The sequence below is a fragment of the Emydura macquarii genome, unplaced genomic scaffold (assembly GCF_026122565.2).
Source record: "Emydura macquarii macquarii isolate MOO-44397 ecotype Brisbane River unplaced genomic scaffold, CSIRO-AGI_Emac_v2 contig_1363, whole genome shotgun sequence".
Taxonomy (NCBI): domain Eukaryota; kingdom Metazoa; phylum Chordata; order Testudines; family Chelidae; genus Emydura; species Emydura macquarii.
Window position 1 is genome coordinate 23,526,508 of NW_027131500.1, and position 12,689 is coordinate 23,539,196.

The 12,689-nt window shown below is 39.2% G+C and overlaps 1 protein-coding gene across 2 annotated transcripts in view; it reads right to left on the reverse strand.

Annotated features, from left to right (window-relative positions):
- Positions 1-12,689, reverse strand: part of EDNRA (endothelin receptor type A) — a 36,604-nt gene that overhangs the window by 12,199 nt on the left and 11,716 nt on the right. Inside the window, exons 3-4 of one of the 2 annotated variants that reach the window (XM_067551940.1) lie at positions 4,475-4,602; positions 51-2,583 (exon numbers count right to left, since the gene is read on the reverse strand). In XM_067551940.1, the coding sequence (XP_067408041.1) occupies positions 2,580-2,583; positions 4,475-4,602 (132 nt within the window). In that variant the 3' untranslated portion in view covers positions 51-2,579. Of the gene's footprint in view, positions 1-50; positions 2,584-4,474; positions 4,603-12,689 lie in introns of those variants that run through there. The other variant, XM_067551939.1, reaches the window with a different exon arrangement.

Genomic DNA, 12,689 nt, shown 5'->3' on the forward strand with positions numbered 1-12,689 from the left:
GCCATGGACAATTAGGTCCTGCATACTCAGTTGTGATTTTTGCAGTTCACAATTCAAATGACTCATCAGACCAAGAATTATTTGCTGAAGAGTTCAGAATTTGTTGAATAAATTTCTATACATAAATTATATAATCAGCTGTACTCATTGGTACAAGGGTGACTTCAGTAGAATAGCAGTACTGTAATTTTACAAGTTTGTGTACTGTGAATTATGTAATACATAGGATCTTTGTCTAGCCACAACTGTTTATAATTAGGAGTGTGAATGTGTTGCAGAATTTGATTCTTTCAAACTTATAGAAATATAGCATGTGTACCAGGGCAGTACAATAAAACAAAGGAGCATAATACATTGCATTTAATTCCCCAACATAAATGCTATGTGTGTGTTTTCTGACTTTTCTTTTTCTATGTTTTTATTTTCTTTCTTTCCATCCACATCTAGCACATTCTATTAATCTCCAGATCATTTTCTTTTCTCTTTTTCTGCATTTGTTATTTTCTCTATTCTTTGAAAAGCAGCATATCCTTTCTTTTCATTCTTTAGCTTTCCTATTATGTTGTTCACCCACTTGCTTACTCCTATATTATATTGCGTCCATCTCTTGCTGTCCTTCTACTGTTCTCTCTACTTCCTTTACTCTAACATTTTCAATTATCTATCCTTTTTTGCTCTTCATTGCCTCTAACCAGTCCTCCCTACTATTTGCCACTTTAGAGTCATAGAGTTTAAGACCACAAGGAACCATTAAATCATCTAGTCTGATCTCCTGTTATCACAGACCTTTAAATACTACCCAGGTATTGAGCTCAATAGTTTATGTTTGGCTAAAGCATATCCCCAGAAAAGCATCCAGTCTTGATCTGAAGAATCAGGTGATGGAGAATCCACCACTTACCTTGGCAGTTTATTCCAATGGTCAATCACCCTTACTATTCAAAATGTGTGTCTTATTTCTGATTGGAATTTGCCTGGCTTCAGCTTCCAGCCATTGGTTCTTATTATGCCTTTCTTTCTCCACTAGATTGAAGAGCCCTTTAGTACTCAGTATTTTCTTCCTGCAGAGGTACTTATACGCGGTAATCAAGTCACGTCTCAATTTTCTGTTTGATAAACTGAACTGATGTACTTTATAAAGTCTTTCACTGGAAGGCTTTTTCCCCAGACTCTGAATTATTTTTGTGGATCTTTCCTCTCCTATTTTTGTGGGCCTTTCCAATGTTTCTAACTGTGGATACCAGAACTGTATACAGTAGTCCCGTATGAGTCTCACCAATGCTGACTACAGAAGTAAAATAATCTTCCTAATCCTACTCACTACTCTCCTGTTTATATAGACATTAACAAACATTATGTAATCATCACAATAGCCCTACTGTAAGCATTACCATCGCCATTTTGCAGAAAGGGAAACTAATGCAGAAAGGGTAAGTGATCTGACCAAGGACAAAGAAGGTGTTATTGTCAGAATCAAATTTCGAATGCAAATAATCCCTTGCTCTCAATCCTGTGCTTACTTCACTAGACCACACTGCTTCTCCTGCTATTGATCTGTTCTTCTTTATGGGAAGAGACCAGAATGGCTGCTCACTAAAAGAGCCAGCTCAACTGTAGCCATTTATGGCAACCATTCAGTGTTGTGGTTTATTGGCATAATCTTACCCATCTGCATAGATACTGAAAACTGAGCTACCAGATGGAAGCACATAACTTGGAGTTAGTGTTTCGCACCGTACAGTATGCAGCAAAGACTAAATGAGATCTTACACATACGGGATGAGATCCTTACCTTCACTCTTCTCCTTACAATCATCTGATTGTCTGGGGCATAAGCAAGAGTAAAAGTTCAGTGGGAAAAAACTTCTTTCTGTTAGTCAGTCAGGCACTGTTTAGACAAGGCCCAGACTTTAGTCATCACAATGAACCAGAGTTTAAAAGTGTCTGACAGGGGTTTGCAACAAATTGTGTGTTTCCTTTGAAGGGTAAATGGCTGGTGTGGCACTGTCTGTCAGCCTCTAAAAACCCTCTCCACATGTGAATAGCATTGTCCCCCTGGACATAAACAGTTAAGCCTTAGTACACCATTCATGAAGGCCAATCTCTGTATAGCCCATGGGTAGTGGGTAGGGTTTCATAATAGACAGAGGATGTAGTTTAAAGGCAGGGACAATCCTTGAAAAAAGGAGCAAACTTTTAGTTCCTGAAGCAGGGTTAACATCCACAAAAGATGATTAGAGGAGCGACCAAAGATGTGGATGTGGGTTTTTCTGATTAAGTTCTGCCATTTGAAGTCATGGATGTATGTGTAATTGACACCAACTGTGGGGCTTGAGGCATAAAACAAAGCTGTTTTATTAATGATCATGTACAACTTTTCCAGATAATTATTTACATATTGCTCTAGAAAAATAGTTGTTAAAGCAGCAATGCTTTTTCTTGACTTTCCTTACCAGACAGAATTTTACTGGAGTTTTAATCAGTGTTCAGACTTCTTTTCCTGTAAGATCTCCGGTTTATTTTGTATTTTAACAAGGCTTTTAATATGACAAAGGAGGCTGGATGGGTTTTTTAACTTGTTACCTATGAAAAATAAGTACAGTTCTTGTTTGGGTAATTTACGAGGTTAATTGGTCATTTAGCTTGCTTGTGTAGTTTCAATAGTTCTAACATTTTTTCTGCTGCTAACACTAGTTTGGAAGTTCATAACAACCCATGACCCATTATTACATAGAAATTTGTTATTCTGAATGACAAAAGCTGTCCAATCATCTTTGATAGCAATATGACACTAGCTGTCATGTTTATGAATACTGTTTTTACCCCCAACCCATGCTTTTGCTTTGCACAATAAGACCAATGAATTTGGCCATAACAAACAAAGCCTTTACTTATGTAAGGCGTACTTATTTTGACTGTTCTTTGCTTTACTTTATCAAGTTCTCATTGAAAATGTTGATAATTTGATACACAATTTGTCCACAAATATAAGAAATTATGTTGTGTTAGTGCAATGATGCCATGCTTAACGCAGCACGTCCAAAAATTGACAGTTTAATTTTGCACCATGGAAAACAAGATGCACAACTAAATATTTACATAATCCACATTCAACATGGATAAATTAGTAGTATCTGTATCTGAAATGGAGCTTAAAATTGTGCTATTAACTCATATTTCTTTAACTGTACCCCAAAACTGAAAAATTTAAAATTCTAGCCAAATACTGGGTCTGAGCACTGAAAAAATAGTTTTATCTCCCAAATGATGTGGGAATGATATTTGCCTCAGTGTAAAAACTTTTGAAGTAGAAACGTGAGATCGTGAGAGAGTGCTCTAAGGAACAGATCCTATATCAACAACATATGTGGAATGTATAGTTTATGGGCTTGATTCTGACCAGTGCAATCCCACTGGGCCCTATGCTACTTTCACTAATACTGCTGTAAATTGGGAGTAACTTCACTGAAGTCAATTATCACGTATGCAATACTTTACAAATATTAACTAATTAATCACCACAACAACCCTATGCCATTTCCATTGAAGAATGAAGATAGTGTGGGATCAGAATCAGTTTTAGTGTCTTGTTAGTTCTCAACACTTAACATTCCCCACATGGGCATTGTTATCCCCACTTTATATGCTTTGCAAAGGATACAAAGATACATAGCACTTAGCACTACTCTAGTAAATATTTGCAGGGAATATGTTGGGGCAAACAGACATGTAGAACCAGATTCAAATTTCAGTTGTACCAGAGTAAATCTCGGTTAATCCCAGTGAAATCAGGAATTGACCCAGAGAGGTTAAAATCAACATTTTCAAATGAGTGTCTAAAGTTAGGTACCTACATAAAAGTGACCTGAATTTTAGAGATGCACTCAAAAAGTACCCAATGGATCTCCCACTGTCTTCAACATCTTTGACAATCAGATCCATTTTATTTAAAGTCAATGGGAGCTCTACTGATATCAGTGGCAGCAGTGGGTGCTCTTTGAGTGCACGCCTAAAAATAAGGACACTTTTATTTAGGTACCTAAATGTGGATTTAGGTTCTTGACTTTAGGCACCTAAATTTGAAAATTTGGGCATGAGTGGTTTGTCCATGGCCACAAAGGAAGCAAGCACCAGTCACGATTAGAACACAGGGATTCTTTGGTCCCAAGGCTGTGCTTTTAGATCATTGCCACCAATGACTTGCACCTAGAAAGCTATTTGTCCTTTGAGTGAGATGGGAAAAATGGGATTTTAGTACATACATTTTCAAAAAAGACTAAAAGTCGCCATACAACAAATCCTAACAATAAAATGGAATCCTATACGTTTTTGAGAGTATGAACAAAAAGCATTGTTAAGATATGTGCTTATACATGTGGTATAATCACACCATTCCTGGGTCTCAGTTTTAGAACAAACACAAGTGAGAGATCTCAAAGAATGGTGTCCAATAAAAGGATGAGAGATACTGTACCTGTCCACACTAAGGGCACAGAGATTGAGGACTGTGATTCCCACTGATGCCTTCTGTATAAAGGGGAGGAATTTGCAAAGAAACAGCCCGAAATCAGAATCCTCAAAGGGCCACCGCTGAGCGAGAAGCTAAAGAAAGGACATAAGATAATCAGAAACTTTGAATGATAATGTAGACAGTGAGTATGTAACAGACTTTAATCAGGAAATGTCTTCAGACCCAGCACTAATAGCCCAAAATTCTTTATGTTTAAGCAATTCTCTTGGTAATGAATGAAACTGGGAGGTAATTCAGATGTTGTAGAAACATGGAGGGATTAAAGAGAGCATTTAAACATAAGCAGTGGGAGGATGTATTGATCCTCTCCTAGTGAAGTAGTAACTGTTGCACTATTAAAGGATCCTTTCTTAAAATGCTTCAGCCACAGTTACTGAACCATTTCTTACTGCAAATTCATCAAAATCAAATTCAGCCCTGGCATAAGTGGGAGCAAACCCCATGTGTCTTCTGAATTTGGCCCAGAGTCCCGCATTCAAGGCATGACTCACAATGGGACATGTTAGATCCTAATTGCATCTTTGCATACAAACAGATTCTTGTCATTGTAAATTTACCACTGGAACTTTCGACAGTCGTGGATGTACAATTTGTACTATATTATGTTTTAAAGGGCAGGCATCCCTCACGTGGGCTGTGGTAGGTGGCAATGGAAAGGCAGTTGTATGTGAGTATATGCATGAGTTTGGACTAACATTTCTCTCCCCTAGGATGCTTCAACAGAACAAATGTGAATAAATTGATTCTTGTGCATAATTAGGGAGCTAAGAGTAATCTCCATTCCAGCTGTCATTTATGCTTTGAACAAGTACAGATGCTTGCAAAGCTTTGCTTCTTGCATTATCACACTTTTTTCCCCTTCTGTAAAACAGGTTGTATAATACAAAGCCTTATACGTAAAACAGAAATACACAATGCATCTCAGCCTGGCACAAGATTTTCTCAATGTCATGAAGTCTGCAGAACAGGAGGTACACTTTTTGAGGAAGCATAGAATAATAATAATAACAACAAAAAGTTCATTTTTTAATTTATAACCGGTCTTACTGACCAAAGGTATAGAACATAGAGTATTTGCATGACACTCTGCAAGAGGTAATCACAAATGTCTTCCATTTGTTCAGGGAAAGGTGGGAAGTAATACCCAATTACTTTGGAGAGACTATGCTGAGTTTCTCATTGTGCATAACTTAACTAACAGCAATGATGGGCCCAACCATTCTCCCACTCCTCGGGTCCTAATCCTCTGAACATTTGAGGAAGTTCAGACTCAGATCTAGATCTTAATTTTGTGAATTGTTAAACTAAATCCTGAGATTTGAATATCCTCAATTTTCATTTCAGAAAAGAGTAGTTCCTGCACTTGTGCCTTTCTTCCCTTCTGCACACCTGCACTCAAGTCAGGCCCAATCTAACCCAAAACCTTAAGTCAGACCAGCTTTGTACTAAACATCGACCAATCTCAGTGTGAACTGGGGCTGAATTTAGAATTAATAATGAAATCCAAAACCACACGAGTTTCATGACGTTTGGGTTTTGTTGTGTGTATTTCCTATAAATCTGCAAAGCGCACAGAGTATTATTTTCAAATGTCAGCATAATAGCCTAGAGATACAGCTGTGGCATTTCCACCCAAAAATTTGAGGTATGTCAGATTCTGGCTGCCATTGGGCAAGGGCACAATGGTGAAAGGAATCCTCTTCCCTTGTACAGCTGCACAAGAATCGCAGAATTTCAGTGCTTTTGCTTTTTGAATACAAAAGGGAAGTGAGTGTTAGGACTGCAGGTGGGTCCATTATTGCTGCAGTGCCTTAAAAGCCATGGGCTAATCTTGTATGTTAACTCTGGTATTAAGAAAACTACAAGGTGAGATCTTTGGTATAACGTCTCAAGGATCCTCTCAAGATAAAATCACTCAGACAAAAAAAAAGCTATATAACATCATTGCAGATTCCTTTTGTAGAATTGAAATAGATCTGAATCTCTTCAATTCTCAGCAGAGCCTTTGGGCCCCTTACTCCTTTCTTTTATGCCAGTTTTACATCATTGTAACTCAGTTGGCATCAGTGGAATTACTCCGATGACACTGGTACAAATGAAAGCAAAATGAGGCCTCATCCCTGTAAATAGATACTGCCTATCTGCACAACAACCCACCGTCTGAACGCTAGATTGAGCTTGCTTATTTTTAGATTACAAAAGTCTTGAGTTTATTTCCACAAATTCTTTTCTTTTCTTCCTGAAATCTTGGGAAAGAGAAGAGCTTGGACAGGACTGAGAATCATGACTCCTTGGTTCTATTCCCAGCTCTGCCCCTGACTGCTGTGTAAACTGGGCAAGTCACTGCATTGCTCTGTGCCTCAGTTTACCCACAATTAAAATAAAGCTTACCTAGCTGGTTTATTGTACAATGATTCCAAAGTACTTTGAGTGCAAAAGCATTGCTAATGTTATCAGTAATAAATAATTGAACCTATGGAGTGGACCCTAAACAGATTAAAATGAAGATTATTTTTGTAACTGGGCAGGTGCCAATGCTGTTCTGAGTACACAGTGTCAAGATGGCCTAAATCCTTTTGGCTAGGCCCCTGTTTTCTTTGGTATCTGTGGCAGTTAGTCAAATTAAAAAATGGAAGTTCTTCTTATCCATTTTCATGTAATCCAATAAAATTGGTACAAAATTGCTTGTTGTTTTGATATTAAATGTAATTAATTTTATTCTGCTCCTGCCATTTTCATTTTTCCATGTGTTGCAGTTTGTTGTAGTAGCAATCTATAACTGCATTGTAGAAACTGGACAGGAAGTGGGCGAGAGGAAGCTGGAAGTTTTGATAGTTGTAAATTTTACTGCCTGGGAAGTGCAGGGGCAGCTTAATATATTGGGATAAGCATATTAGCTGAATGGTTTTTCCTTACATAATAAGCAGTAAAATAGTTAATAATGTTGACAATGACTGTCATTAGGTTTCAGAGTCACCACCCAGGCTATGTTTCAGGCTATCTGAATACTTGGATAGACTTTGCTACTTTGGCATATGGCAAATTCATATTCTGAAAGTTATCTTTACAATCATGAAAGTTTATATTTTGGAAAAAAAATTCTGCTGCCTGGGTGGGTGAAAGCTACCCCAAATTCTGCTGCAGCAGAATTATAGAATAGACGCTGGTAACAGCTCTGCATGGTGACATCCAAAACACTTTCTTTTTCTCCCTATTAATATGTTTCAATTTTTAAAAATGATTTAATCAGATTATGACAAATTATAAATATTCCTACAGGATCAGCAAAATTTATATCTGCTTTAATCTTACTTATAGTACAGGCTACGTACCTAGTATTTTTAAATTAAAGTTCACAGCTTGTGGTTTTCAGAGCTACTGGGTGTAGAGTGGGAAAAGTTGCACGGGCAAAATATTCAGTATTCATTGAATACTGAGCATTTAGGTATTCATCCTGTCCTTTAATGATCAGATCTGATCTGGCCCATTGAAATTTTTGCCCCAGTCTACACTCATCCACCACAATCACTCAGAATGCTTGGGTTGCTTCTATTTATATTTTTTTGCACATAACAGTTTTTTTTAAAAGTGCCCCTTCAAACATTTGAAAACATCAGTGTGTGTGCGTGGAGCATCTGCTTTTCTTCATTTCAGGCTCACCTCCATTTTCTAATCTGATAACTCCAATCTTGAGAGATATTTCAGCAGTTCACATCTTTCAGCCCACTCGAACATTTACATTTTTAAGGCCAAGGATGTGTTTCTCTATAAATCCAAACCCTTCCCATCTGAAGCAAGTCGACTGTGTAACTGAAAGCTGTAGGGTCAGAGGCATCATCCTATTTGTACAGTTTTGACAGGAATATTTTGTTCCTTTAACTGTATATAAAATATGTAAATACTAGAGGGGGGGGGACCCAGACCAAAATCCCAGGTCTCAATACCCCCTACTTTTGGAAAGGTTTAGAATATAAACTTGGTTCCACTTCCTGTTAGACTAAGGGCATGATTCTACAAGATGCTGAGCAGTTCACCTTCTTCAGGAAATGCTCAGCACTTTCAGGAATGACCTGTAAAGCAGCAAACTTGTATTTAACCATACCACAGCAGCCAGAATGCTGTCATCTTTCCAATGGTTTCCCACTCTGATGAAAACATACACCGTATGTACCAACTGCAGATATCCTAACTAGGACTTGTGTTTGGACCATTGTAAATAACAATCAATGATATGATGATGTTTCACCAGCAAGTTATTGACCAGTTCCTCTGATTCTTACTGAACTTACAGAATATATTTAACAAACTACAAGCTACAGCTTTGTAAAGGGATCATTACATGCACAAGAAACAGACTCTACTTACAGCAGTGCCAGGGGGATCTCTCACCTATTAAACAGGGAAGAGTGGAGTCTGTCTCCAACCCATAATACTTTGAGTAACCCTGTTGACCTCTTGATGACCACTTTACTACAGCCAGGAAGAATCTATTCTATATGGACTGGCACTACTCTAACAAATATTTGCTGGGTATATATTCACTCTTTCTCAATAACTCTTCTCTGACTGAGGCCTTCAGTTCATTTCAGAGGCCAAAGAACAGCTCCCAGAGATGGAAAGGGCCTGATCTGTATGATTTTGATTTCCATCACCCCACAAGATTATTGTCCAGCCAGTTATGGAGACATGGCTCCAGCTGTGAAATTCAGATCTAGGTTTTGGTTACAGACCCTCGGTATTCAGATGTGTTTGGATCTGGGTCAAATAACAATAGCTTTCACTTCCTGCTGCTGGAGGTTGGATTTGAAGAGGCACTGCCAAGGGGAAGGGCTTGGCATGCTGTTATCAATCCCTGAGCCAATCAGTCATCCAAACATTTATTTACCATTATAGTTAACATTTAAGAGTCAGCAGAAAGACAGTCAGTTGTTCCTTTATTTGCACCATACATGGCCCCAGTTTATATCAAGCAATGGAAACGAACGTGCACTTTATAGCGACTATCCGAAAGTCTGCTACTACAAAGCAAACATTGGCTTCAAAAAGAAAAGTCTTGTACTTGAAAAAGGTTCATTTAGTCACTGGTTTTCACAGTGAGACCCTGTCATGGTTGCAGCATGTACTCTTCCTCCCAACACCCCAGGAATCTCTTCTTTTGTAAGATGAAAAGTATTTTATTCCTTTTGTTTCTTTCTTTCTTTTTTCGTTAACTGAAGTAACACTAGTACTGAATCATTATACATCTCTTTTAAGATGATTTTAATAGAAATCACTGGGATCCGAATTAATTGATTTCATTTTTCAGATTAATTTTGCAATTATTTTGGTGGGTAGTTTCCATTACCATTCAGCCCTGGCTATGCATTCACTACTTTCCTTTGGATAAGGTGTCAGATTTTTCCTCTTCAAATATCTTTAGAATCAGCAGGTCTGATCCTGCTTGCACTTACACTAGTTTTATACCAGTGCAAGTCCAATTTCCCAATAGGGTATAATTAGCTCCTAAGTCAATAGGAGTTATTCATATCATTTGCATGGGGCTTTTGGACCCTTTGACTTTAATGGAGTTACTTCTCATTTACATGGGCATGAGATAAAAATCAGACCCAGTGGGATTGATCTTTCATTACCTTGCATGTTATACAGTCTATGCAAAGTGGATGTATAATGCTACCAGATCAAAATGGCACTCAACCAATAAGACAGTGGAGAATCAGGCTTAGCATCCCTCCTGGTGTTCTGATTCTCCCATAACACAGGCCATGTCTCCACTACGGGATCTATAGGGGCACAGCTACAGCATCGTAGCTATGCCAGCATACCCCACTAGTGTAGACACAGCCTACAGCAACAGAAGGAATTTTTCCATCACTGTTGGAACCCCACCTCCCTGAGCAATGGTAGCTAGGTCAACGGAAGAATTCTTCCATTGACATAACTGTGTTTACACTGGGGTTATGTCATCATAGCTATGGCACTCAGAGGCGTGGATTTTTTACATCCTTGAGCGCCGTAGCTCTGTCAATCGAAGTTTTAACGCCCACAGTCAAATGGATTCCGCCTCTGTAATCCCACTAGAAAAGTCTCCAAGGTTTCAGAAGAGGACACTTCCCAAAAGAAACATGTTTTTCCCTTGTGTATTTCACAGCAACAGGGTATTATGTAAAAGCAAACTATGGTGCAATTCCTTGGAGAGAACAGAGTGTAGTCAACAACATATTTTTACACTGAAATCAGAAATGAGATTTCAAGGTTCCACTCTTGGTATTCAGAAAAATTGAGCAGACAACCACAGCTTCCTGAATATCCCCCTCCCTTCTTCCAACAGCCTCTCCACCCTGATTCTGGAGCTTGAAATAAATAAGACAGAAGTGTTGAGAACATTTCAGTGGAATGATTTGTAAATGTCACCCTGTTGGTTTTACTTTGCCGCTCTTGCTATTTGTTAAGCACCATTAGTGTGCTTGCTGCTGTACAAAACACCGATAAAGATCCAGTCACCTAGTTCAAGTCCCAAGCAATTTACAATCTAATCAACAGCATGTTATAGTCCTTCTACACATGTACACAGCAATACATGTGCACATAGGCAAACCATGAACCTACAGCCAAGTATATGGGCTGCATTGGGTACTGGATGTAAAATGGCTCTGAAGTGCTCTGTAGGTGCACAGGGGAGGGTGGCCACTGCCACATCCTCAGAATACCGGACCTTCCGGTAGTTCTAGGAACAGCGTGGGCCCTCCCCCACTGGTGTGATGTCACACACAGGGTACGCGTAAGGTCACGCCACATGGAGGATGCCATTTTTCCATGTGTCCACTGACTCCACATGAAAATACCAGACAGAACTGTGTCTGGTTCTAACTCACTACCGGACAGAGACAATACTTTAGAAAACAAGGACTGTCCAGCTTAAAGCCAGACAAATGGCCTCCCTAGTAGAGGCTGCTGTAGTGCAATGGCCCCTAACACAGCCCCACCCTGCAGTTGTGAGGACAGGACGACCTACGTAGGAGTGGAACCTCAGTTTCTAAACCGGCTCTCAACCCCATTTCTATGAGCTAACACACATTGGTCCCCTATGAAGCTGAGCTCTGTTTCACAGAGGGTGTGTGCTTTTTATGTAGCACACCTGTAGCCAGCCTTATGCAGTGGAGTTGCAGAGGTATCGTGGCCAAGGGACCCTTTGTGGCTGAGAAGGTGGGACTGCATTTGCGCTTTGTGAGGTATTCAGCAATACCTCCAGTGCAGAGATGTATGATACATCAGTGCCAAGACATATCAACTTCTCCTTACTGGTTAGGAATTACAGTGCAAGTGGAGACACTGGCTCATTCTCTGGGCAGCAACCATCTTGCACACTGAATGAGACAATGGGTCCTGTGGCAAAAGTGATATGTAATTAAAGACTGCATCACAATGCCTATGCACAAGGGGAGCAAATTAAGATAGCACAGGCAATGTTAAATCTGGCATCCTATTCTGATTGCTTGATTTCACAACCTAAATATCTCTTTTAATGTAGTTTTTTTTTCTATGTAATATAGTCTATAGTACAGGGGAAAATAAGGATGAAAGGAGAACTCCCTGTATTTATTTTTACAACAAGAGCATGGGACTTTAAAGGATATCTTCCTTTAAGTTCTAAGAATCCTCCTGCTATCTTGCTGTAACTCTCAGTCTTAAATTGTGATCTGTGATTATATGTGGCCTTCTAAAGCGATGGTTGCTAACCTGCAGTCCACAATGGACTGTGCTGCTGTACGTGTGGCCCTTAGCTGAGATCTAGATGGAGCTTTGTTATGCGTTGTAGTCTCCAACAGCTGTACCTCTGGGATTGCAATCTGCTTGTGCCCCTCATTTTGAAAAAGTCTCAAAACCCTTGAGACGAACCCTGTCGCTACAAGCAGAGCAATTTGATGTTGTTGCTTACAACTCTGCTGCTTGTAGAGTAAAATAAGGTGATTTTGGCCCATATTTCCTGCCCAAAACAGGATGGAAGGGAACAAACTACTATAAAATATCTGTAGCTCTTCAAGAGCCACAAAACCGGTTCCCTCCCCTTGATCTATGAGATTGGTGAGGAAGTATGGACGGGAAACAGGGAGTTACTCTGGGACCCAAGCTATGCCAAGCCTCAGTATTGCAGATACCC